Source organism: Aethina tumida, chromosome 1 (assembly GCF_024364675.1).
Source record: "Aethina tumida isolate Nest 87 chromosome 1, icAetTumi1.1, whole genome shotgun sequence".
NCBI lineage: Eukaryota > Metazoa > Arthropoda > Insecta > Coleoptera > Nitidulidae > Aethina > Aethina tumida.
In genome coordinates this window covers 63,920,436-63,946,627 of record NC_065435.1, presented here as the reverse complement: position 1 = coordinate 63,946,627, position 26,192 = coordinate 63,920,436, and the positions used below count along the sequence as shown (strand labels likewise).

At 29.3% G+C, this 26,192-nt stretch overlaps 5 protein-coding genes across 7 annotated transcripts; 1 reads left to right on the top strand and 4 right to left on the bottom strand.

The window, feature by feature from the left end:
• Nucleotides 1-1,149: 1,149 nt before the first annotated feature.
• On the bottom strand, nt 1,150-10,416 carry LOC109595795 (probable peroxisomal membrane protein PEX13). Of its 2 annotated transcripts, XM_020011215.2 has the most exons (5): nt 10,053-10,416; nt 6,151-6,520; nt 4,183-4,391; nt 1,922-2,395; nt 1,150-1,452 (listed from the first exon to the last, which is right to left on the bottom strand). In XM_020011215.2, exons 1-4 carry the CDS (start codon nt 10,246-10,248, stop codon nt 1,938-1,940), a joined length of 1,233 nt encoding a protein of 410 aa, XP_019866774.2. In that variant the 5' UTR covers nt 10,249-10,416; the 3' UTR covers nt 1,150-1,452; nt 1,922-1,937. The 2 variants fall into 2 exon arrangements, with proteins under 2 accessions (XP_019866774.2, XP_019866773.2); XM_020011214.2 differs by lacking the exon at nt 1,150-1,452 and having other exon boundaries at nt 1,663-2,395; nt 10,053-10,415.
• Nucleotides 10,417-10,641: 225 nt separating this feature from the next.
• LOC109595808 (coatomer subunit zeta-1) lies at nt 10,642-11,706 on the top strand. Its single transcript, XM_020011231.2, has 5 exons — nt 10,642-10,770; nt 10,827-11,072; nt 11,126-11,259; nt 11,321-11,411; nt 11,559-11,706. The coding sequence occupies exons 1-5, from the start codon at nt 10,741-10,743 to the stop codon at nt 11,604-11,606; spliced, it is 549 nt and encodes a 182-aa protein (XP_019866790.1). The 5' UTR covers nt 10,642-10,740; the 3' UTR covers nt 11,607-11,706.
• LOC109595773 (guanine nucleotide-binding protein G(f) subunit alpha) lies at nt 11,694-13,419 on the bottom strand. The gene is made up of 6 exons (XM_020011195.2): nt 13,228-13,419; nt 13,002-13,176; nt 12,801-12,898; nt 12,253-12,588; nt 12,015-12,201; nt 11,694-11,949 (listed from the first exon to the last, which is right to left on the bottom strand). The coding sequence occupies exons 1-6, from the start codon at nt 13,398-13,400 to the stop codon at nt 11,770-11,772; spliced, it is 1,149 nt and encodes a 382-aa protein (XP_019866754.1). The 5' UTR covers nt 13,401-13,419; the 3' UTR covers nt 11,694-11,769.
• Nucleotides 13,420-13,788: 369 nt separating this feature from the next.
• Nucleotides 13,789-18,820, bottom strand: LOC109595800 (sulfide:quinone oxidoreductase, mitochondrial). Its single transcript, XM_020011222.2, has 7 exons — nt 18,729-18,820; nt 15,441-15,752; nt 15,056-15,386; nt 14,807-15,004; nt 14,458-14,664; nt 14,211-14,397; nt 13,789-14,157 (listed from the first exon to the last, which is right to left on the bottom strand). Exons 2-7 carry the CDS (start codon nt 15,530-15,532, stop codon nt 13,850-13,852), a joined length of 1,323 nt encoding a protein of 440 aa, XP_019866781.1. The 5' UTR covers nt 15,533-15,752; nt 18,729-18,820; the 3' UTR covers nt 13,789-13,849.
• Nucleotides 18,821-22,696: 3,876 nt separating this feature from the next.
• LOC109595801 (uncharacterized) lies at nt 22,697-25,867 on the bottom strand. Of its 2 annotated transcripts, none has more exons than XM_020011225.2 (6): nt 25,682-25,867; nt 24,507-24,795; nt 24,299-24,456; nt 23,993-24,183; nt 23,713-23,940; nt 22,697-23,655 (listed from the first exon to the last, which is right to left on the bottom strand). In XM_020011225.2, the coding sequence occupies exons 2-6, from the start codon at nt 24,788-24,790 to the stop codon at nt 23,206-23,208; spliced, it is 1,311 nt and encodes a 436-aa protein (XP_019866784.2). In that variant the 5' UTR covers nt 24,791-24,795; nt 25,682-25,867; the 3' UTR covers nt 22,697-23,205. The 2 variants fall into 2 exon arrangements, with proteins under 2 accessions (XP_019866784.2, XP_049817258.1); XM_049961301.1 differs by lacking the exon at nt 25,682-25,867 and adding an exon at nt 24,875-25,088.
• Nucleotides 25,868-26,192: the final 325 nt, after the last annotated feature.

Below are 26,192 nucleotides of genomic sequence, written 5' to 3'. Positions count from 1 at the left end.
ACATAAAATTAAGAATATGAATCAAGATTGATTATGTAGTCAATGTTGAGGACCGTTACATGACTAGCAAATTGGTACAATGTTTTAAATTATTAAAAATTCATAGTTTTTCTGAGTAGCTTAATTATGATATTTTTTATTATTATAGAAAGTATTGAAGTCATTGGAAATAGAAATAAATAAATAAAATAATAATTCAGAACTAGACTAGTTAACTGGGCAACTGGCAACGCAAAATAAGTTTTTCAATATATTATTATGGTTTATAATAGCGTCAATCGATTATTTTAAGTATTCGAGCTAGGTAGAACAAATTAATGTTTGTTTCATTTTACTTTATTTTCAATATGATGGAATTAAAGTTACTATTTTCAAAAGAACATATTTCGTGTGTTAAATCATTTCATTGATAATATTTTTTTTATTTTGTATATCTATGTTTTTAGGTAATTTTATAACATTCTTTTTCAGCTTAAATAAATAAGAAAAAACTGAGTTTTTGAGAAGTTATTACTTTACAAAATAAAAATCATGACCTTTGTTGCATATTTTGTTTCTGAAGCAATTATTTTTAACCTTACACTATTGCTTATTTGTATGTTTTTAGGTAATATTATAACTGTTGTGTCCAAAGTTGCACAACACGAATGTGTAAATGAGACACAGAATAACGTTGAACTGTATATTGTATAGTTAGTATAAACAGTACATGGTAGGTCTGACTAGCTCGAGGGTTGATTCTGTTCTGGTCTGTGGATGAGGGCGGCCCTTACCTGGACCTCAAAGGGTTGATTTTTCCTGGAGTTTCCAGGAGATTTTCCTTAAATTCAAGTACTGCTACAAATAGTGTTCATATTTTACCCCAAAAATTGTGTGATAATATAAAAGTGACAACGTTGTATGTACACTCATAAAGCATATCAGAATTTGAGGGCATGCGCACGAGTAATTTTTTATATTAATATAAATTGAATTTGTAATAAAGCAGTATAAAACATTCCTGGAGTGTAATTTAATTTTAAATTCCTTTTTAATTATTAATAAAAATTATAGTCTGTCTCAAATTTCTTATAATTGATTGTCTAATTGAATCATTGATCTTACCACATATTACTGACAAAGATGTTGATCAAAATAAAAAACTTCACAATATATGTATGTTATTTATTGTATATTCAATTTCAAAAAGGACAAACTACGAAATTTTTGAGTAATCCAGTTAAATTATGAATTAGTTTTTTATTTATTTTTGACATGGTATATATCACGTATTTGTTTATATATATATTTTATCACCATTATTAGTTTGCGTCTTGTAGTCAGTTGGTATTGTTTCTCGTGACTACTCCAGTTCGTCACAATTCTCGTTACTTCTTTTTGAATGTTTTCTTATGCAACAGTCTTAAAAAATATGTTTTTTCTGAGAAAACTATCACTTGATCCTTCCAAAAACTAAAAATAAGATATTTATTTATTTAATATTATTCATATTTTCATAGAATAATAGTTATTTAAAATATTTTTATGTTACTTAATGAAAATAAAAATATTGGTAACATGAAACTAAAACTCAACCTGATAAAAATTGAATATAAATTCCTTTTATTTTTTATATAAATTGAAGATGAAAGAATTAGGTAATTAAAGTAAAACAAACAGCAATTAGTTTTAATAACAATTTTATGTAAACAATAGCTATTTTATAACAATATATAAAAAATCACAATATTAAGACTAACATTAAAATAGGGTTCACCATCAAGACAATTAAGCAAATTATAGGTAAAAGTGCAACCACAAATTATTGATACACAATGTGTGGTATGTAAATTATTATGTCAGCCTTATATTCGTCCATTTACTAGTTTTAAATAACATAATTATCCTTAAAATGTGCTGCTTCTATAAAACTTAAAATTACCTGCTGAAGAAAATATTTACACAGAAGTGGTTTCATTAGATTTGCTCCTATCTGAATTATCGTTTTGGCTTGATTTACTGTCGTCAACCGTCACTTCTTTTTTATAATCTTCCAAATCGATATTTTCAAAAATTTGCGTCTCTCCAAAGCTTACTCTTTTCGTGTGTGTTTTTGGAGTGCTATTACTCGAATTTATCGCCCTCGGGACAGGTACACTATTATCTAAAATACCGGTAATTGGCTTGCTCTTACTTATAACTATATAATTTAAGGGAACCAATCCGGATTTTCCATTGAAAACCGCAAATACCCATCCTGTATTCTTCAATTTCATTTCTTCTTGTATGTAAGTAGGTGCTAGCGTGATAATATCGTTCGTTTGAACGGTCATCTCATTGGGATTCGTTGCTATGAAGTCGAATACAACTTTAGCTCTTATGCCAGGTGTTTTCCAGTTGTCCGGATTACTTTTATCTGAAATTAATAATTACTTGTATGAGACAATGTTATAAAAATTAAAAAAATTTTACAATATAGTAATAGTTTTTGGTTTAATTTAATTAACACTAAATTTGATTAGACCAAAAAATTAAATATATTTTACTAAATTAAATTAAATTATTCAAATAACTTATACGTACACTAACTGGTACCTGAGAAGCCGATTTATCAAAATAAATAAATAAATTGTAATAAAACTGAAATATGAAACGAGAAATTGATTTTTCAACACCAAATATAAAACTTTATTTTTTTCTATTCTTCGTTTTCTGTTGGCCTTTGATGAATCGAATTCTTACGCAACAGTGTGTATGTTGTTAGAATTTATCAAATAGATTGGAAAACACCCTGTAGAAATTCATGTTCAAAACTTCATTGTTGTTGTTGTTGTTCGAATATTTAAAAGTAAATTCAGGGTGAGAAGGGTAGAGCAATTGGAATGTTTGGCTCTGGGGGCTATCTGATCGATTGTGTACTCGATTTTATCAGAAAAACCAATGAGACCAACCCAGAATATTACAATGTCAAGAGATAAGGACCGATATACATAAGACACTTCATTTTTTTGACGACAGTGTTTGTCTGCACTGCTCAGAAAATGTGTTCAAAAGACTCGAAATGCTGATATTGAGATTCCGCCCCAACACTTTTTCTCAACTTTCGCCGGCATGAACTAATATATCCCAAGAAGAAAAATTATATTTTTTTGACTATTTTTACTAAATAAATTTTATTTTGTCACGACAACTTTTAATTAAAAGTCTAAAAGATAAAATGTCAGTGACAAGTCATTTTTGCATACTTTTTTCAATATCACTTGAACTGTTCAGCTAGTTAATATAAATTTGTGTTTTTCGGTTTACCCATTTACTTAATGCGCCACGCAGAGTAAATAACAAATCATATGGATATAATATTTCGTTAAAAAGATGAGTAAAGCTTTCAATGGTACGTCGTTTCAATTGGAAGAAAAATAACCAAGTTACATCTGTAGAAATTTCAAATTTAATGCAATTTTTGAACATTTTAATTACATTCGCCATTTGAGTAATTCACATTTTTAGTTTGTTTATACTATTACAAGCATTTCAAGCCCTCACAGATTAAGATTATATAAGAAATGAAAAAGCTTTGATATCTGCTCTAATAAGGCCTTTCACCTTACTTATTGCTTTAATCACTTAGTTTTTCTTAAACATAGAAATATTAGAATTAACATGTCTTACAATAAATGAGAATTAATTGAAACATCGTGACTCGTGAATAATAAATGTGTTGTACTTTGATAAGAATGGGATGTTCTTTATGACGTAATTTCCATAGTTGTATTATTCTAAAAACTTATATATGTACTTTAATTTAAGGGTATTCGATGATTTAACTGCGAACTCACATTTTCATTTATTATCCGATCTTGGCAGGCCAGAATTTAAAATATATAAACTGGAATAAGCTATTCATTAAAAAAATAAAATTTGAAATATTCCTTTTTGAAAAAAGTAAGTGAAAAAAATGCATTAAATTTGAGCTGTCTACAGCTCATTTATCTTTTAATCGAAATATGTTATATATTGTTGTATGCATAAATGACTGACCTTTCTAACGAAATATTATTCATATTAGCACAAAATAACCATGAAAAATATAAGGAAAAGTTTCAATATTATAAAAGTTGAAAGTGATAAATTTAAACGATGAACAGTTTTTAAAATTTCATACTAATCATTTGCTAAAGAAAAATCAGCATTTACAGAACTCACCTTCATACTTCGGAATAAACTTGCTAATTATGTAAGGTGCGCCGAGCAACATGCCGAGAAAAGCGAGTGTGGGCCAGCTTGATCCTCCTGGTGGCGCGGGAGCAGTTGCTGCCCCCTGTGCTGCCTCCCTCCAGGCCAACGAAGACGCACTCTTGGCCACTTTGAGCCCCATCATTTGGCACAGTTTTGCGTACGCCCAACTAATAAATCTGGAAAAATGTCACATTCAATAAATAGATGATTCAATTTTTCCGATAAAATAAATACTGCAAACGAAATTTTAGATACATGAAAATTGAGAAAAAAATCAGGAAATTAATATTTATTTAGTGGCTGAATTTAGCTAACCATTCTCACATTTTTAATTTTGAATTTATGTTGAATATATCTATAATTTAAAGTACATGATTTAGTTATTACATTTTAAAAAGACAATAAAAATGTGTTATTTGTTTTGTACTCGACTTTTGCGAAAAAATATAAACAATACAGCAATTAACATGCTGACATTGTACTTACTTATAATGATACAAAAATATACTTTCAAAAATAAACAAGCAATAAATGAAAATATTTTTTTTAAGAAAAAACAACGATTTATCTATTTATTAAAATATGTACTGATTAAATTTAAACTACAACTACCATCATGCATATTATACTGAATATTTTTAAGTTTTACCATTACCAAATTTGAACTTTTTACTGTTAATAAATAGTTAACTGAATACAATGAGATATATTAAATTGAAACATATAAATAATTGAATGTCGTATTGAATCAACGATGATTATGTCATTACTACAATATTAACTCGTTGAAATAGAATCTGAAATTAGTTTTATCTCTATAGTTTTTCTATAAGTATTTCTTATATTAATTTGTTATAAACAAATAGTTTTAGACATTCTTCTCTTTCAAAAATAATTGATCATAAAAGAACTTCCAAATATAAAAGTCGATAGTTTCGAAAAAACAAAAATATTATATAGGTCTATCACAAGCGTAATAACGCAACAATATTAACAATTATTGTTACTGAATCAACCACTTAAAATTTAAAATGTAAAAAGATTTCTAAATTATGGTGAACAATTTATTTAGTGAATTATTATTCCTAATATTAGCTTTAATTTTGCTCTCTCAATTTTTAATTAATTAAGTCAGTTTTCTCTGATTACTAAAAGCATGGTAATCCTCTAAAATGCAGTTTTGCCATATTTCATTAAATTTGTGTCTCGTATTTTTAAACAGCGTACAAAAAATGATTTTTTAAGTAAACTTTGAACTCTTCTAAAGGGCAAAGTGTACATTTTGATATAACCGATTTATTTTGACCTTTGTAGTAGGGGCCCAGAAATTTTAGGACACCCTGTGTAAGGGAACAAACCTCACCCTTAATATTCAAATATTACATTTTAAACGTATTGTTATATAAAAAATTCATAGTAATTGAGTCAGGGTTCAAAAGTTACTTACTTCTTAACTCTTTTTGATTATTTCATATAAACATAACATAATTGTCATAATATACTAAGTAGGTTCTTATGTAAATAATTTGTATGTCGTATATAGATTTATATTGAAATTGAATGACAACAATTACGGACTAATATTTTGTACATTTGTACTGAATAGTATTTAAAGTACGTACATATTTTTGCAAATCATAGATAAATAATATCATCCACACACACACAGAAACAAATTATGCACATGGAATGTTCTAAAAATTATCACTATATAAGAAACAAAACAAAAAATATTTTTATTACAAAAATAATCTGAAATAATTCTTAATTATAAACAATATTTCGAAAGCGATAACTTTTAATGTGTATTTTTTATGCGATTGAATGCAGGCATGATATCTCATCAAAAGCAGCGATTTGAATGTTCATTTCATCAAAAACTACACAATTAAATAATAAAAAAGCCGAATTTACTATTTTCAAACAAACAAATACCTAAACACGTTGACTGTATACCAAATCTGGCCAAACATGGAACGGAGACGACCGAAGTTTTCCGCCACGCTGAGCACCGCCCTGAACGAGCTAGTCATCGCGAAGAACGTATTATCTAGCATCATGGCGATACTGTTGAAGGCCCGCACTATACCTTCAACACTGGCGAACGTGTTCCGGGAACTTTCTTCCGCATATTGGATGAAGCGTCGCTCGGCGTCGTCGTAGCCGCCGCACATGCCACCGTAACCGCCGCCATACAAACCGCCGTAGCTGTTCATGCCGCCAAATGAATTGTACATCGAACTACGATAGGGCATACCGTAAGATGAACCATAACCGTAACCGCCACCGTATCCACCTCCATAACCTGAAACAACAATTAATTATTATGAGCATGTTTACTACATATTTACAAATCGAACCATTTAAATTTATTTATGAAACATATAACCTACGTACAGTAGTAATCATTATTATAGTAATTTTTTAAAATGTTTAAATAATATTTTAGCCATAAACTCAGTTTTTGAGTTACAGCCTTTTGAAGAGTAGCGGCTCAACAGTTAAAAAGTTACGTTTTCCACGGGTCTACCAGTGTTCGGGCTTAGGATTCAAAATTGCAGTGATGTGTGAATGGGATGTTTCGTATGTCAATTCCGGGCCTAAGTGTGAAAATCATTTGAAATAAATAGACGTTTAATGGCTGTGATGCTCCTTTTGGGTATCGAATCGAATCATGTCGAAGAAAAGCTGCCACTGCCCAGCAGAGGCTTTTTGAAGAAGACGAAAGTGAAACATATGCGCCTGGAATCGCAGATTAGCTTTAAATATGATATTTATCTGTTCATAACAATGAAATCATTTTATCTTTAAAAGCGTTTTTCTCAAAACTACATTTTTCACTGCAGTTTCATATCGAAGACAACTCCTCCAATATACACATATGTTTGTATAATGACCTTCCAGATATTCGACTGTTTAAAATATGAAAATTTGGGAATCCAAAAATTATAAAAATATTTTTTTCACAATCGCCTCTAAAAACTACTCGTCCCCACTATTCTGTGGTCCAGTGAACATGATCCTAAGCAAAATTGGACTTTAGTAGAAAACAGAGTTTCTCTTGTAGGTCTGAGGTCAAATGAACAGCCATCAATTAACCATCTACTCACAGGTTGATTTTAATATCAGTTGACGATAACAGTGGATTGTTTTTTGACATTTGAATATTCTAATTATAGATTTTCCTTCAAGCCTTTCAAACTCAGACAAATATTCTCTAAATCTCTAAATTTTTTTATAATACGAGAAGCGATTGACGATTGACTCTTAGCCATCTCTTCTTGTTCATTTCGGTTTGTTAATGAATTATAATTTTTGTTTTGGTTTCACTTCAACCAATGATAAGTAAAGATCACTAGTAAATAATCGATTTAAATTTACGGAGAGCTATGAAATATCATAAAGTAAAAGTTGCTACAATTTTGTCCATTGAAAAATAAAGTTTTCAGTTGTTTAGAGATTAAAATTAAATTGAATAGTTGCAAATAGGTACAAGTATGACATCCAATGCAAATATTGCAACTCATATTTTAATATATTTAAATATGTTACTATAATTACTGTACAATTGTATTTTGTGAATTGCGCAGAATATAATTATAGCAATTTGACAATGCTTCTTGAAGTGCTGTGAAAAGTTAGTTTATATTTATATATTATATTATATTATATTATATTAGTATGTTTCTATGACGTTTTGATTTTAACCAATCCGTCACAACTTTTTATGCAGTCTTGTCCTTGCAGGATATTTAACATACGATCATTTTAAAATACATTTTTTTAATTAAATAATTCGTTCCCACCACTTTGGGGTTCGGTTTTTCAAACTCAACCAATATTTCTAGTAATTTCCACCTATCTGATTTCTCTAAATTTTTTCATAAGATAGAAAACGACCGACTTATTTAAGAGTAAACTCTTAGCTATACTTATTTCTTCCGGTCGTGGTAACGCTAAATTATATTTTTTCTTATACGTAAGTTGCAGTTTCACTATTACACATTATCAAATAATTATAACACGTAAAAGACTACTAGAAATAATCGAATAAATTGTAGACGGAACAATTAAATAATATAAACTTTATTATAATTTTGGCAATATAATTAATCTGCAATATTTTCTCTTAGCAGCACACCACATTCTACTGTTTGCTATTGAGAAAGTTTTTGGAATAAAAATTTTTAATTATTGAGTTTAATGTTAATAGGAAATGAAGAATTTCAAAAAATGTCGAACGATATTATTTTGGTCTATCATCGCCATTGGAGTGCTTGTGATTTTCAATACGTTTCGACTTGTGTCGTGCAATCGCCTTTATGTGATATTATTTATTCATATAATTCATACATTTCATTATCATATAAAGACGACTAGTGAGCCCTAATGGAAACTTAAAGAAAATCTCTTCATATACCAATATGAAAGTTAAAGTAGCAAAATATTTTGTAGTTATTTAGGAAAAAACAAAGAATATTAGAAAAACTAAAGAGATTTCTAAATAAAATTTTAGAAGTTAGGATATAAATATGTGTTACAGTTTTTTATGATAAACCAAACAATATTGGAGAATCGTATTAAGATGTTATTCGGATTGTTTTGATATACAGAGTACAAAGTACTAGTGGGTCAAGCTCATTTATTCGAAATTTAAGAAAGGTTCTACGTTAATATCAAGTTTAAATTTTATTTATATTCATTTTATTAAAAAAGCTAAATTAAGAAATACGTGTAAGTCAGAAATACCGGCATTAATGTTTAATCCTAAGAATTGGATTTGTCACTAGAAACTCTATCTAATAAAACTAATGGAAACTGAATTAAAAAAACAAATTGCTAAATCTTGTCCGTTTGCGTTATTGACTACATTGATGTTTCTAACAATAATCGAAGAATTATTTACAACAAACGGATCAATTAATTAAATGCGTCTCATACAATAATTTGGTCTAGTTATAACTAGAGATATTTGCCTATCACAATGGAATTTTTATTTCACATTATTGCTACTATTATGAAAATAGTCTGAAGTACAGACATTTAGAACTAAATAACTCGTAAAAACTTTCATTTTAAATTTTCTTCCGTTATTAATTATATAATTCAGAAAAATGTGGTTAATTTTAATTGTTATTAAATCAGCATTTAATTTAATGCTAATTTTAAAACACTATAATAATTATTATTTATAAAATTGCTTGTTTATCATTATGATATCTTTAGAATTCTGACGCATTAGAAAGGTCAAAATGTAGTTGATATAAGTAATTGTCATAAATTGAAGGATTTTATTAGATAAAAACTGTATATATATTTTTATTCAAGATTTTAATCGATATGCTTTTCTGTTATCTTGTAAAATTAAAATATTTATAATTTTATTTACACAAATAACTACATTTTGTTAACACAGTGGGTAATTTAATGTGTAAAGTGAATCTGTAATATCATATTACAGAATTGTATACAAAATGTTTTATATAAACAGGGTGTTTTAAAAAAACTTAACAACACAAGTTTTCTACCTCAAAAAGAACTTTTTGAAGCCAACACAATTCATCACTTTGAAGTAGCAAATCAGAAAACATTTTAATAAAACCATTATACTTGCACACTTCAGGTCGTTATTCTAATTATTGCCAATATAAGTATTCAAAAAACAAATAAATTTTACTATGTTATAATAAAATGAGCATTATTGTGAAATACAAAACATAACATAAAAACTGGTTAACCCTGTTTCATTGGACTTTTGTCAAGTCAGACATCCTTGTAATGTCTCTTTATTAAGTTTATTGAAAAAAATATTGTTGACCTTTATACTATGGGCTTACCTGAATAATTCATATACGAATTGTAGGGGCTGCTAAAGCCATTTGACAAAATTGATGAATTATTAGGCCTGGGTGGTAAAACTGGAGCACTGCGACTGGGCAATTGAGGCATGCTGGGTCCAGGATTAGTGTTTCTTATAATATGGGTGGAATTTTGTAAATTAGCCGTTTCCCAAGGTTTTTCTGGGGAAGTCATTTTGATTTCCCTATTAGAACTTTCACTACATGTTACAACCTAAAATAATTTAAACAACTGGCCCGCGCGCACTTAAACAAAAATAATACGACATATACAACAAATGTGTAAACATGAAACCCCCTTGAGCGTAAAACACATATGATAAAATTTGTGTCAACCGAGAACTGTAGTTAAACGTCAAACTTATCGCGTATGTTGCCACATTGAATTTTTATATTCAAATTTTTAGGGAAAAAATATTTTATTAATCATAATTTAAAATTAAACTTTATTGTTAATTATTGTAAATTTCAGGAAGCACATTATCTATTAAATGATTAATTAAAGTCTGTAATGTTCTGATAAGGGAGACGTGCGAAGGCAACACTGTAACATAGTAATATTTGATGCGTGTGTTTGGTAGAATTGATCGATGACATTTCAGAGATTTGTTTATATTCGCCACGTATTTTATTGTGTGGTATTAACTAAAAACATTACTTTAAATTAATGATACACAAAATGGAAGGTTCTTTGTTGGTGGGTACAAAATTAACATAAACATCTGCCAGGACGTCACAATGGTGATTTTTTAGGAGCCTACCTTATACACGGTAAAAGGAATCCTCATTTTGGATAATGATGGACAACGAATTCTAGCCAGATACTACGACAAAAATATATTTCCCACACCAAAAGAACAAAAAGCATTTGAAAAGAACTTGTTCAACAAAACGCATCGCGCGAACGCTGAGATTATAATGTTAGATGGTCTCACATGTGTGTACCGGAGCAATGTTGATTTGTTCTTCTATGTAATGGGAAGTTCTCAAGAAAATGAGGTACAGTCGTAATTATTCTATAGTCTATGTATAATTAATTATTTTTGTTGCAGTTAATTTTAATGAGCGTTTTGAATTCCATGTACGATTCAATCAGCCAAATTTTAAGAAAAAATGTTGAAAGGCGAGGGGTTTTAGATTATTTGGATATAGTAATGTTAGCAATTGATGAAATATGCGATGGCGGGTAACTAGGAATCATAAATACATAAAAATTATTTGATTAATTGATGATACATTTTTTTAAGGATAATTTTGGATGCTGATTCAAGTTCAGTTGTATCAAGGGTTGCATTGAGAGGTGAAGACATTCCTTTATCAGAGCAGACAGTGGCACAGGTAACTAATGCAGTGCATTCTTTGTTTTGGTAAAGCTGTTAATGATTTTAAATGGGATAATCTACATGTGCCAAGCTTATACCTATGTGTAAATTAACAATGTAAAAAAGATTTCACTCTTAATGATTATAACATTATTTATTATAGGTCTTACAATCTGCAAAAGAGCAACTAAAATGGTCTTTGCTCAAATAGGATTGTACTGTATTATACTGTCAGGTCCTGTTTAATTTAAGAAAGTGTTTTATATTGTTTATGAGTATATTAAATTGAAAATAAAAATTACTTATATGAAGTTGTTGTTTATATTTTTATATTGAACATCTGATGTACATGTTTAATACAACTTTATATTCACTTAAAAATTAGAAATATTATGTATTAATATCATTTCTTGTACGCCTTCAAAAACTTTTTTGATGTTATTGGTATCTGTTGCTACTGTGAAATGGGTATAAACTTCTCTCTTGGGTAGTATTCTAGTTGAAAGATGTCCATTTTTAATTTCTTCTTCAGTAATAGGTTGCGATGCAATTTCCTGAAAAATAATTTTTGAATTGTCTATTAAAATTATTTGGCTTAGTTTATATTTGCCACACTTACATTTATTTTATGTCTCATGAAATATTTTGCTTTAAGATAGTAGTTATTTGAATCAACATCTTTCTCTTTAGGAATATAGTCGTTAAATTCTGGAAATTCTGGCTCCAGTTTGTGTCCTTCCTTAATCTTTTGTTCAAGCAGATCCTGTTTGTTTAGGAAAACAATTAAGCCAGCATTTCGTAAGAACCTGGTAAAATATTGAGATTATATTATATAGAGAAATAATTATATCACATACTTGTTTTTGTAAATGGAATCAAAAAGTTCAAAAGCTTCCTTCAGACGATTTTTTAGGCCATCCTCGCGTAATTTTAAGTCGAAATCGCTTGCGGCTATAAGAAAAAGTATGGCCTGTATCGCTTCATCAAATACTTTGATCCATTTCCTTCGTTCACCTCTTTGTCCTCCAACGTCAAACATCCAAAATTTTGCTACACCTCCACCTTGGCTTTTCGGTACTTTTACGTCGAATTCTATTTTAGATATTTGCACTGTTTTTATACGACAATGGAGTATATCGGCGACGGTAGGTAAATAATCAGATTTTCTTACTTCATCTATTCGATCTAAGAAACTGTAAAATAAATGTAATTAGTCATAATATAGAATGTGATAAACCTTTATTAATATTGTCAAATCAAAAATATATATTTCTAAGCAATCTGAGTAAATCTGATGAGATTATCTCATTGAAATATCACTTATATTCTATAATTTTGTATAATTCCATTCCAAGTAAATTATTATATATAATTCAATTCAATTTGTTTTATTTAGTCTACTTACTGTTTGGCACTGTCAATTAATTGATATTCATTGGATCTTCTAAAAGTCTCTTGAACACCTTCGTCAGCCCAGATTATTTTTATATTGTCATAGTATTCCTAAATAAAGAAACTGATTTTAAAAATTAATTTATGATTTGTATTTTTGGACAATTCAAGTTATTTTAGATTTGGCGTACAAGAAAAATTGTTGTCAATTTACCTGGGAATATTCAGTTGGTTCTTGTTGACCAATATTTAAAATCCACTTGCCCGCACTCTCGGCCTTTTCACTTTGAAATTTTGTTGGAGGATTAATCTTATCCATGTTACTCACAATATCGTAAATAGATTCGTGTATGTTTTGTTTAATATATTTTATTTTTTCCAGTTTATCTCTTAAGAATGTAAAATTATTTAGTGCCAAATTTAAATATACGATTACTTACTCCGTAGAAAAGCCATTAATATGTAATATCTTCATTTGTTTGATTATAGTGGTTTTCCCAGACTCGCCAGTACCTAGCAGAAGCAATTTGGTGGTGTTAAAGAAATTTTTTGTGTGCTGTTTGGCTTCTCTAAATTCAGCATTATCCTCAGTCCGACTTTTAAAGCAACTCATGATTATAATGTTTATTTCACAAATAATGACCACTCTGAGATCTAAATCATAACTACTAATCTAATCGCCTTGCTAAAGATTATCCAATCCACACATTTTTTATCTATTTCAATTCCGATTATAACTATTGATAAAACTTTTATCTTTGCATTGTTTTTCATCTTTTCATCATTATTCGAGACTACATATATAATTCTTAAATTATGTATTGACCTCAACGTTCATAATACTGTCATTTGTACATATTTTATTTTTGTTATTCTAAATATTACTTATAATTGGTATAACTCGCCACTCGAAATTGACAGTCAGAATGTTAATTATTGTTAATAAACTCTTTAATATTAAGGATAATAGAAGTAGAAATGGAAATAATTAAAACGAAAAGTAAAAGGTAAAATTATATATTAAAACATTATTTATATAAATAAAAATATATAGTTTAGTTTCTATTTGCCCAAACCAAGATGCATTATTTTTCTGAAAGTAGCTGGTCCATTCCAATACCCGTTCAACATCAAATTCCAATATAGTGGAGGCATAAACGTCTTCTTCAAAATATACATTGATTGTAATTCACGGTCTTGACTAAACGGAAATGTTTCCAGAGGATTCAAGTTGTAGTCAAATTCCGCCAAGATACAGGTGTTGTAACCTGTGACTAGCGGACAAGACGCATATCCGTCATAGGATCTGAACAAACTTTTGCCATTCATAACTTCGCTTATATTTGTGAAAACAACATTACTTTGGGCGGCTAAAAGAGATAAATTATAAAAAATAATACTTCAATTTGTCTGTGTGGTATACCTGCTGCGGCAGCAGTTTTCGAGTTCGGTGTCGAAGAGCAGTCTCCAATGGCGAATACATTTGGGAATCTGACATGTTGCAATGTAGTCTTATCTACATCTACAAATCCCGTTTCGTTGGTTAAATCTTTGTTTGAGCGAATTGCTTTTGTCGTTGACATTGGTGGTGTTACATGAAGCATATTGTACTAAAAATTAAAAAGAAAGAATTTAATTTTAATTCAAGATTTATAAATTATGAAACTAACTTTCATCACATGTTTCTTCTTGGAATCCAAGTTTTCAAATACAGCTTCTTTAGTCAGAGCATCTACTGAGACTAAGTTTGTTCTCAGATTTACGTTTATATTTCTTTCGTCGCATATTTTCCACAATGCGTCTGCGTATTTTTTTACCCCAAATATCACTCCCAATGAGGTGTTGTAGGTGATATTTACTTTATCCCTCAAGTTGTGCTGAAAATAAATGTTTAATTTTAATAATTAATAATGCATATTTTTAAGTAAAATTAAAAATATTTATTTTTTTTTATTTTACTTATTATGTTAGGTATTAGTCTAATGAGAAAATCTATTAAATTATATAAAGTATACTTACATTTCTAAGATAATGGTCAGTAAGATAACATATTTTTTGTGGAGCCCCTGGACACTTTACAGGTGAGTTTGGGAAAGTGAATATAGCATTTCCACTGTTTAATTTTTGTAAAGCTTTGTATGTCTGATTCACATATTTGGGGGAGTAATTGGAACATACCCCATCATTAACTTGCAATGCTTCCAACAACCCTGGGATCTACAAATAAGTGTATAATACATTTAAACATGTAACAGTTTTAAGAATTACCTTATCATATCTAAGCTCCAGTCCCACAGCAACAAGCAAGAAATCATACTTAATGCTATCTCCTTTTCTAGTTTTCACTTCATTTTTCTTTAAATCGAATTCTGTGGCACTATCCTTTAGCCATGTACAGTTTTGTGGCAATACATCAACTTCTTTTTTTCTTGCATCCTCTACTGTGCCTACCCCAGCACCAACTAATGTAAATAGTGGTTGATAATAGTGGTATTCACTAGGATCTAAGACAATAAGTTCATGTTTCTTTAATTTCTTGGCGAATTTGGCTGCTACAGCACAACCACCAGTTCCACCTCCAACCACAAGTAATTTACAACTACAAAATATAAATATAACCTATATCTAATAAAACAACCTTTACTTCACTCACCTGTGGTTTTGTTTAATTATCGAAGTGGTTGATAACCTTCTGTGTGCTGTGTAAAATGATGAGTGAATATTTCTGATTAATGTTGAATTCATGTTGACATATCAATTATAAAGTATAACGGATTAATTTTTATTATATCAAATTTTTACAATACGTCATATGATATTTTTATCCCAAAATTTTATGTGATCTTTACAAAATCGTGTACTTTCCTGTTTGTTGTTACAGCTGATGAAGACGGATTCAAATACTTTTTTTGCTAATAATAGATTCGGACGAACAGCCAATTACAGTCTGGCTTTCAAGGCAAATCTGAAACAAAGTTGATAGGTGTAAACTTCAAACTTGTATGACACTATAGCAACATTATTGATATCTTATCGATTGTTCGCCTTCTTGATGAGTAAGAATCATTGTGTAATAATGTTTTCTTGAAACTAAGAACTTGTAATATCAAACTAGTTCGAATGATTATATATTCTTATGCGATTTGTTATTTATATTTATGGCATAATATAAACATTACACATATACAAGATTATACCGGGTGTGGCCATGAATGAAAAGGAAAAATAATGCCAGTTTGGCTCAACCAATGACGATAAATATGTTACTAAAAGAAATAGTGTTTTTATTGTAACTTTCACATTTTATAAAAATTTGTGGAGGTCAATAACCGGTCATACATCTGCCAATAGAGATAGTACTTTGATTTGATCAATCTATATAATTTAAAAAAGTTTTCAAAAATTTCATAATAATTTTGGTCTACAGGTAGATACAGGGTTAAGTTACATCTTATATATGTACATATATTTTATAGGTTTTTTTAAGGTCACTTTCGTGTTACCAATTATTAATATTTCTATTTTACACCTATTAAATTAGTTATTTCTGATATATGCCGAAATTGGAGTAATATTATATATTTCACGAAAAGTTCCTGATTTATCTGACAATAACACTTATTGACAGCCATTGTTACATAACATTATATAATTTTAAATTTATAGCAAACTTTTACTAAATGTCTTAACAATTAACAGACAAATCATAAAAATCAGTAAACGACATTCTATCTTGTTCTCTATGTAAGTAAAAAATTAATTAATTGAGTCATACAATATCAGTATGACTAGTAGAACAATCAGTCATTGACTGAATGAACAAATCTTGCATTGGTAATACGAATTTGGTATATTTCAGTAAAGAAACCAGTAGTTTCTAAAAAGAATAATCGAAAAAGAGTAAAAGTGTGTACAAATATATATTAATTATTCTATAGAATGTTAGTGAAGAGAACTTGGAAGTGATGAATGTTCAATAGAACAAAATCAGATGGTAAAAAATACATTCATCGTCTTTCTAAAAAAAGTTTGGATTCCAGATACTCTACAAAAACTTTGAAACAATGGAAGAAAATTTATGGTTCGGGGTTCCCTTTCCTTGGCATCGTATAGGACCATAACAAAAAATTATCATTAAAATTTCGTAAATAAAGACATGCAATGGAACCATTTGCCTACGATAATTTAAAAATTACGTGGATTGTTATGCATTATGATAAAATGAAGCATGCATCCAAAGATGTTCAAAGAAGAGAGTTAAAAGATAAAAATGTTGAAAATCTCAATTGGCCAACGTAAAGTCCGAATCTAAGTGCAATTGAAAACGTGTGGATCGACATGCAACCTGGATTACAATACCAAAAGGCATTAAATTTAAGCTATTAAGGCACTATAGGCGGGTAGCAAAATAGTCCAAACTAAGTTGTTGAATCATAACAAAAAATAAGAGATAATTCTTTCAGTTCTGTATGTAAACCAATAGAGTAAAATTATCTTATCCTGCTTTTAAAGTAAGTACATTCAAAAAGGTAAAAATACCCGGCCCGCTAATAATCAACAGTTCTCGAGACAGGTATTTTTACCCGACCCCCTTATAATGTGTTAATTAAAGAGTCGTGAAATTTAATTTCAAATAACCATTGCCGATATTTAATTCAATTTTTGCCTCACAGTTTACAGGTGGTTATAAGGAACAAAGGGTGCCCAAAAATATATTAACACGTTCTATGAATAAATTATTTAATAAAATTATATTTTTCATTTATTTTGTTTAAAATTTAATTAGACATTATTATTATTATTAGATTTAAGTAGACATTATTTTAATTAAAATATAAAATATTTTGAATTCATTTAATTAGTGTTAGTTTTCTAATTAACGTTAAGATAGTAATGTGTATTATTTCTGGCCACCACTCTATATTTTATACGCTAATTACTTAATTAATTAATTAATTAATATTTTGATTCTACACCTACTCCATTAGTAACTTCTGATATGTGCCCGAAATTGGAATTTATTGTATGTTTCAGAAAAAATGTTTTATTTTGGATGTCCCTGACTTATCTCACAATGACACTCAATGACATTCATTGTTATATTATTAAACGTTATATAATTTTAATTTTAAAGCAAATTCTTATTAAATTCTAATAAGACGATAATTTACCAGATCTACCTGCCCTTACAGGTTTCCAAAAATGAATAACATTATACCAAAGATTAAACATATGCGTTTACAGAAGTTATATATTTGATATATACAATTATATTACACTATTATTATCACATTTTATTTTAAAATAAAATTAATTGTTAATTGTTGAACTCAATTTTAATAATTTTCTATATTACCAATTCACATATCACTTAACATTTTGTAAAAATACATTTGTCTTTTAAAAACAATTTAGTCTGATAAGCTAAATAATAAACATTTTTATATATAAATATATATTTAGTAATTCTAGCAAAATCAACGGGCTCAACAAGCTTTAAACACTCTAGGTAATTATAATGATAAGAAAATCAATAAATGTCAAGTTTCCGTTATTATTCATTACAATAATATTTACAAAGATCGAAAGTGATTCCCAGGCATAATTATTCAATTTACATATAATGAGTTGTTAATAATAATATAATTCATATTTTGAGAATTTCGAATGGAAAATAAAGAAAATGTGGCTGTTTGTTCATCATAAATCAACAATTCATAAACATACATAATTTTTTTTTATTAAAACAAAGCATGACTATAGTCATACTAAAATAAAATTATATTCAACAATCTTTGTTTAACTTAGTTTCAATATATTGGACAGTACACTCGTTTTTAATTTAACTTTAGTGTGTTAACATACTGATAACTGTTGCTGAATATCGTAACATATGTGTAATGTGTAATTACTGGAAAAATAAAAATAATAAATGTCTTACCAGTCAGAACACAATTCCGACTGATGACACTCGCTGTGTTTAGCGCACTGTTAGATAATAATGTGCAGCACACATATTTGTACGTGGACAAAATTTCATTGATTCAAGGTTACTCAACAAGATCACCAGTTGAATAAACAAAAATTGTTCTGATCGAGATCTCTATAAATAGAACTACCAAAAAAACTGTGGAACCCCGCGTGTTTTAAGCAAACAAAATAATAAATTAATCGTAAAATTAAATAAAAAACTCACTTGGTCATGTCGGATATGATTTTAAAATTTTTAACGTCTCTCCTGTACCAGCTATCCGTCTCAAACTGTGGTAGTTTACAATCACCATACCACCAGCCGTATTTCATCGATTCGATAACTGGAACCCTGTACATGTCAGTTGGCCCTAAATTTCATTAAAAACAATATACACAATGAAATAAAAATATTCTGGCAACATATTACCCACAGGTTTTGTCACGGATTTCGAGCGCATCTTCGTCAATTTATCATAAGATCCGTATGCGTAACCATCAACAAATCCGATATTCACGTCGAGCTCCTTAATAACTTGAGAAAATGGCTTGTCTTTAGTCTTAGCTGAAATTGGAGATTAATGATTCTTAAGCACACAAGAGATTGTTTAAAATATGTACCTATTTCTATCAATTCTTGTAAATCAGGTGGATTTGTGGGTTCTGAATACGTGGATTTTAAAGTATCCCTTATTGGATTTGCAACCCCATAGTACGTTGATCCAAAAAAATCCATTTTAATTTTGTTAATGTCAGACTGTCATTCGTAGAACCGTCAATATATTTGATGTGATAAGCACTTGACTGAATAAAATAATAAGTAATACTTGTTTTATTTATTTATTTTTTTTGACAAACGGGGAACCTACTACAGACCCGTTTCACGTAATTTAAGCTACTTACCTTTAAAAAATATGTCTCCTAAATATATATAATAATCGACTTTTTTCTCTTTGAGAATTTTTTAAGTATAAGTTAAAATAAAATTTAGTTAGTACTAATATAAAAAACTCAAAAAATTTAACATAAATCGGTAAGGTTTGTGTTTAATCAAATTAATTATTGACAAAGAAATTGCAGTACCAAGAAGGCGGTGTTCAAATTTAATATTCTTTTGGTAAAACATAGATGTTATAGCAAGGAGTAAACGATTAAAATTTAGAAATAAAGATTTAAAATTTTTTTAATAATTTAGTTAATGATGTGTTTGTCTATAGAGGTTATCTAAACACTCCCCAACACGTTTTGGCATTGATTCAATGAGGTGGTCTATTTCCTCTTGAGGTATAGTATACCAAGCTACCTGTACTTCATGTCTTAGAACCTTCAAAGTCCGTGGGGGCTGGGGTAACTTTCGTAGCTTTCTACTCAACATATCCCAAACATGGGTAAAACGTTGTCGGGGGTTCTGATGAGCCATGACATCACATTCACATGCGTCTCTTCAAAAAAGTTAAACTAACCCTGGCAACATGGGGCAAAGCATTATATTGCTGAAATATAGAATCCCTAAGGTAAGGAAGAACGTGCGGCTCCAGTACTTCCTGAAGATAACGTTGCATTGAGCAACAGCACCCCATACTATAACGCCCATTGTTCGGTGTTTATGACGCTCAACATCAAACTGAGGTTAACGTGTTTCTAACCGATATCGTCTCATTCTTTTTCGCACATCATTTCCACCTAAGTAGAATAGGGATTCATCAGAGAAGACGACAAGATGTTATTCCATATTCCAATGTTGTTGTTCTGTATACTACTGTAGTCGTTGTCTTCGATGGTGAGCGGACCATTCGGACACTTACAACTTACCCTTGTTCTCCTAACCACTCATCAGCCAAAGATCTAATCGAAAATTGATCTCTAAAGATCATAAGTTTTAGACGTCGATCTTGAACTACATCTGTGCCCTTTCGTAATCTGGTAGCTACTCTTCTCCGATTTTGTGCATTATCAAGCCACGCTTAACAACATCTTAACAACGGTAGTTTGATTTCTGTCAGTACGATTATCAATTTTTTGAAATGAAAAATCCGCCTCCCGTAGACCAATAATTCGGCCTCCTTCAAATTCACTTAGTTGGCGATAAATTTCACGTACACACACTCTAGGCATTTTAACATTACTAAACATCGATATTGGATCCAAATTTTTTTAAAATAACAATAAAAAACGAATAACAAAATTTATTTGAATTGTGGTAAAAAATAAGTATACATGAGAAAACCTATACCAAACATTACCAAATTTTAATCGTTTACTCCTTGCTATAACGTCTATCTTTTACCAAAAGAACATTAAATTTGAACACTCCCTTCTTGGAGTTCAATCCTCCTAGGAATATATTGACTCATGTCGACAAAAAACTTGAAGCTCTGGAAGAGTATTAGGTCGGGGTTGATAGATCGAAAGCTGCCCTTTTTACTATATCCCATGCATGCTCGATAGAGTTTAGGTCAGTGACCTCGGGGAAAGTTGCAAAGTTTCAATTCCCACCGTTTCTAGGCCTTCAAGTGCAATTTCTGAGCAATGCAGACGCACATTGCTGTCAACAAAAACGAAGTTCTACCAGATAGCAGTTTAAAAATTTGGTAATATACCATTAACAATTTTTGAAATCTTCGTCGATTTCGTGGTACACCTCGTCTGGATCAGACACAATCTCTGGATCAGTTTGATAATACTGAGTACCCAAGCAGGAAAAATACTACGTTGTATTTTATTGACCCTTAAAAAAACAAACTGTAATCAATTACAGACTAAGTGTACATTTTATTGACTTATTTAAAAACGTATACAGTATTTTTTCTTTAACTTTTTGTGTCAAATTTCACAAAAATTTATTAAATAATCACAGTCTATATATCATGTACAATCAAACTGGACCTATTTTAATTCATAAAAGTTTAATACCCATTTGAACATGAATTTATTTCAAGATAATAAGTGTAACACCATTAATTTGTGGAAAATAGAAAGTTTTTTTTCGTAAAATAAAATTCATTATTATTATCACTCATTTATTTGTTTAAATTAATAAGATAAACCAGATTTACAATAGCAACCAATAATAATGGTCTGAAACCAGTATAGAAGTGACAAAACTTTCATTTTTCATTTTTGTCACTTCCTTACATATTAAACATAAGATTTGTAATTTTGATGTTTTCTGATTTAATCAATCAGAAAACATCCATATTAAGTCAATCGCCGTCATTTTGAAAAAACGACAAAAATACAGAGTTAGCGCTCAATTTTTAAAATGAATGTCTATTGTATAAACATGTTTGTGAAACTATTTCAATATCTGAATATTCAAATAAATCGCTTCTTTTTAATTGATTTATTTGAATTGAATTCCGAACATTATTTTGAATATCCGCAAGAATTCTGTCATATCACAATGTGCCAAAACATTACAAACTGATACAAAATCATTTATACACTCGATTTCTAAATGTATAAATTAAATATCAATTATATATTTAATTTAATCCCTAACATTTCTATTTAATATTAAAAAATTATGTTTAGTACTTTAAATCTGATTACTGCAATATGTTTAATAAAGAACAAATACATAAGATTTACATCAATATATACACACATATTTATAATAAATATATAAAATTAATATACATTTTTTATAAAGATACAAAAAAGATGTTTAATTTAAAATAAATAAATATATTATAGATCAATTTATTACTAGTAAATCTACTTATTATTAGATGTATATTTAATTATAAAAGCTATGTTTAATTGTAAAATTCAATAAAAATAAGAAAATGAAAAAATATATAAAAAAACTTGCCACAATATTTACACTGTTTCAAATCAATAGATTCAAAAAGTAAGAGGTCAACAGTATATCACAATTTCATATAATTTGTGAGTCTATTGTTAAAATTATTCATAACTAATAAGAAATGTAAAACCAAAATTTAAATAATTTTTATTTACAAATGCACTTAAGTTACATCGACGCATAAAAATGGTTGTGTTTTATTAGTATTTAAACTATGTACGTCCTAAAAATAAAATGTATTTATTAAAACAATCCTGAGCATTATCAACCAATTTCGATTTAATCTAATTGAAATTAGTCAACATGCTTAATATCTTGAGTGGAGTCTTCCCCAGCCCGGTTGTGCGCCACGTTGAGGTTAAATGTTGAGATGTTAAATAATGGAACATTCCATTTTTAAAAATAACACTATTTAGATATCATCCATCATCACGTTGCAGACATTTAGCATTTTGAGACAATTTTCACCCAGATTCCTTTGGTATTATAAAATTGGAATTAAAAATAATTTTATACATATCACACATTTTTCTTGATTACTCCTCCAAATATTTTTTAGGAAAACTGGAACACAACCAGGAACACACGCCTAAAGTTTACAATATAATTTAAATTTAAATTTCTAAAACCTAGCATCAATTTAACTATAGTCAGTTTCAAATCTATCATCATGTTCCCAGCCCTTATTAGATTTTGGAGTACTTTGACCTCTCTTGTTGTCTGACCATCCTTTTTTATTATTCCATGTCCCAGCATTTGAGTCTTTATTAGGCTCTCTCCAATTTACATCATCATTACCCTTGTATTTGTTGAACCGAGCCCCCGCCCCCAAAATCGGTCTCCCTCCAGGCTTATTTGCATTATTTATTTGTTCCTTTTTATTTAAGGAATTTTGGCTAGCATCAGGAGTAAAGCAAGTTGTATTGTAATTGCTAGCATTGAGATCAACATTGCTCATTGGTGAAATGATTTGTTCCGTGTTTGGAACTTCAATAGTAGGCAAAACCTGAAGGACGTTGACGTTGCTTTGATAGCTGTCTAATGACTTGCTAACATGTGTTGTTTGTACACTAAGGGTACCATGAGAACCCTATAAATATGCATCATATTAATAAATTTATTAATTACAAATTACATTAATAAGTACTTGAAAATTTGCTACGGCCACATCTCCCAACATTTTTTGATAAAATGAATGCGCTTCTGGAGGCAGAAGTGCAAATCTATTATTGATGACTTCTAATGCCAACAATATCCAGAGCTTGGAATCCCTGGAAATATTATTATCAGAGATCAATAAGTTTCGTAGGTTGGCAGCCATCTCCGTTATCTTTTCTGGTAACTCAATTCTTAAAGAAGCACCATTTAATTGCAGCTAAAAGGTAAGCACATTACAAATTTTGCTTTTCAAATGATATTTAACTGACTTGTATTGTAAGTAACTTAAAATCAGCAACTGAAGCAGACTCTAATAGCATCTCAAGGTAAGTCATTAAAGCAGGAGCCATAAATAAAAATTGTTGACCATCAGCCAATCTGGCTTTGTTGTAGAACTCGCCCAACATTTGTACACTATTTCTAAAAAGTTGTTGATTTGTTGCCTGCAACTTTTGACAATCTAAAAGAGTACATATTAAATTAATGGCCCAAATATTAAAAAAAATAAGACTTCATTTTGGTCAAATATGAATAGAAATTTTTAAAAATATTTATAATTTTACTTTAATTCTTACTTTCATAGTTGTCTTGTAGTTTCTTGAGGAACAACAACCTTATCTTTTGGTCATGAACTTCTTGGGTAATGAAAGTTCTAGATGAGATCATAAGGACTGTTTTTGAAGCAATATCAGAATCTTGCAAACATGCATTGTGCACAGACTCGAAACTTTTCCTTAAAAAAATTAAATATTACCAAACCGTAAGAAGAGCGTTATTACTTACTTGACATCTTCACCATTAGTGCAATTTTCTCTCCAGGTTTCTATGATCATCTTAATTTTCTGATTGAATCGAATACCATCATCATTTACAGACAATTGTTTAATATTATTGATAATACTAGAGTATTCTTCTCCTACATCAGCATAATTAATATTGTCCACAGGTGCATTAAGTTGCTTGGAATTTGTTACATTTACTTCTTGCACAATTCCGGGTGGTGAGGGAGTTGGATTATTCTTGTAAACATTGAGCCAACCTCGTCCACGACCTCCTGAACGAGACATTATGACTGAAACAATGTATTTTAAATGAAACTATTCAGATAAAAAACATAAAAGTTAAGATATTTCGCGTAAAGGAATATGTACCTGCCAACTCCAAATAAAATGAAAACAACTGTCATAGACAAATCAAAAACAACTGCTATAACCTCAATTTGACGTTCTCAAAGCATAGTCGGTAAAACAGAATTTAAAAAGTTATTGGTTAATCCCGAAAATTCAAAACGTCCTAGTTTTTAATATCCATGTTTAGTAGTCTGATCTTTTGTCGTATATTTAAATGAATATGAATTAAATTAAATAAAACTTAATCCAGATAGGCAGCAGTGTTGTCATGTTTAATTAGCATTCATAGCTTCCTTTTTGAACAGTGTTCACACTTAGTGAAACTACTATAAATATTTTTAACAAAATTTTTTTACTAATAAAAAGCTTAAATGAAACGCGCAGTTTAAATCAACCCACCAGGATTCGTTACCCCGTATACGAACGACATGATTTTGAATAATGTGCGTCCTATTGGATTAAGAGCCATATTGAACAAATACGAATTTCACAACTGGGCGAAAGTAATATTATGTTACTTTGGAACATATACGCATCTTTGTGCAACATTGCTGTAATGTTACTTTCTACCAGGGGAATTATTTAAATTTTGACTAAATTGTCATATGTTGATGATCATTTGTATTTGGAGAAATGAAAGATACACCTCCATACGCTTTAGATATTTTGCAGACAACTTATATGGATTATAATATTAAACATAATATAAACAAAATATAGTATGTTATATACAGGGGGCAAAGAAAATATTATTTTCTTTGTCCCCTTTTTGATTAATTGTTATGGTTAGTTATAGAAATGTTCAATAAAATGTAAAGTTGTACTTACCAGATAGGGTTCTGTGATGTATTAACTTGGAAACAATTGGAAGGACAGTTATCGTTGAGGGTTTTCTGTTGTTCTGCCCGTTGTATGGTTCAATGTTAACGAATTGAAAACTTTTTGTTTTTCTACTTTTTCTATGGTTACGGCGTTATTCAATTGTTCAATTCAATTTCAATTGTTCATTAAATCAAATGTTCCTGGTTCACAGAGGAGTAGGTCTCAGTAGGCTAGACCATTACTCCCACTTGTTGTCAACACAAGATTTTCTACCTCAATGGAACAAGGACTCAGTTCCATTACGTTGTAAATATAAATAGGTTAAAAATATTGTCTTATAAAATTTAAAATATCAGACGCATCTTTCTGCAAACATTTTTCTTCACTGACACCAGTACTCAATTTACATATACCTTTCTTTCAGTAGCAAATTGTTTTCAAATTGATGATATTAAATTGAAATTTTCTTTTAGAAATCTTATCTTTGGCACATCTGTATCCATGAATAATCGAAATA

What these genes read in the sequence shown, in the direction of transcription:
- LOC109595808 (XM_020011231.2), top strand. Translation starts at nt 10,741, where the DNA reads ATGATACACAAAATGGAAGGTTCTTTGTTG. An exon ending in GATGAAATATGCGATGGCGG is followed by an intron (nt 11,260 to 11,320) that starts GTAACTAGGAAT and finishes CATTTTTTTAAG; the next exon opens with GATAATTTTGGATGCTGATT. An exon ending in CAGAGCAGACAGTGGCACAG is followed by an intron (nt 11,412 to 11,558) that starts GTAACTAATGCA and finishes TATTTATTATAG; the next exon opens with GTCTTACAATCTGCAAAAGA.
- LOC109595773 (XM_020011195.2), bottom strand. Translation starts at nt 13,400, where the DNA reads ATGAGTTGCTTTAAAAGTCGGACTGAGGATAATGCTGAATTTAGAGAA. An exon ending in TTAATTGACAGTGCCAAACA is followed by an intron (nt 12,589 to 12,800) that starts GTAAGTAGACTA and finishes TTTATTTTACAG; the next exon opens with TTTCTTAGATCGAATAGATG. An exon ending in GATTCCATTTACAAAAACAA is followed by an intron (nt 12,202 to 12,252) that starts GTATGTGATATA and finishes ATATTTTACCAG; the next exon opens with GTTCTTACGAAATGCTGGCT.
- LOC109595801 (XM_020011225.2), bottom strand. Translation starts at nt 24,790, where the DNA reads ATGTCTCGTTCAGGAGGTCGTGGACGAGGTTGGCTCAATGTTTACAAG. An exon ending in ACTAATGGTGAAGATGTCAA is followed by an intron (nt 24,457 to 24,506) that starts GTAAGTAATAAC and finishes AATTTTTTTAAG; the next exon opens with GAAAAGTTTCGAGTCTGTGC. An exon ending in TTAAGTTACTTACAATACAA is followed by an intron (nt 23,941 to 23,992) that starts GTCAGTTAAATA and finishes CTTACCTTTTAG; the next exon opens with CTGCAATTAAATGGTGCTTC.
- LOC109595800 (XM_020011222.2), bottom strand. Translation starts at nt 15,532, where the DNA reads ATGAATTCAACATTAATCAGAAATATTCACTCATCATTTTACACAGCA. An exon ending in TGGAGCTTAGATATGATAAG is followed by an intron (nt 15,005 to 15,055) that starts GTAATTCTTAAA and finishes ACTTATTTGTAG; the next exon opens with ATCCCAGGGTTGTTGGAAGC. An exon ending in AGAAGAAACATGTGATGAAA is followed by an intron (nt 14,398 to 14,457) that starts GTTAGTTTCATA and finishes TTTAATTTTTAG; the next exon opens with TACAATATGCTTCATGTAAC.
- LOC109595795 (XM_020011215.2), bottom strand. Translation starts at nt 10,248, where the DNA reads ATGACTTCCCCAGAAAAACCTTGGGAAACGGCTAATTTACAAAATTCC. An exon ending in TTCGTATATGAATTATTCAG is followed by an intron (nt 6,521 to 10,052) that starts GTAAGCCCATAG and finishes TTGTTGTTTCAG; the next exon opens with GTTATGGAGGTGGATACGGT. An exon ending in TATACAGTCAACGTGTTTAG is followed by an intron (nt 4,392 to 6,150) that starts GTATTTGTTTGT and finishes ACATTTTTCCAG; the next exon opens with ATTTATTAGTTGGGCGTACG.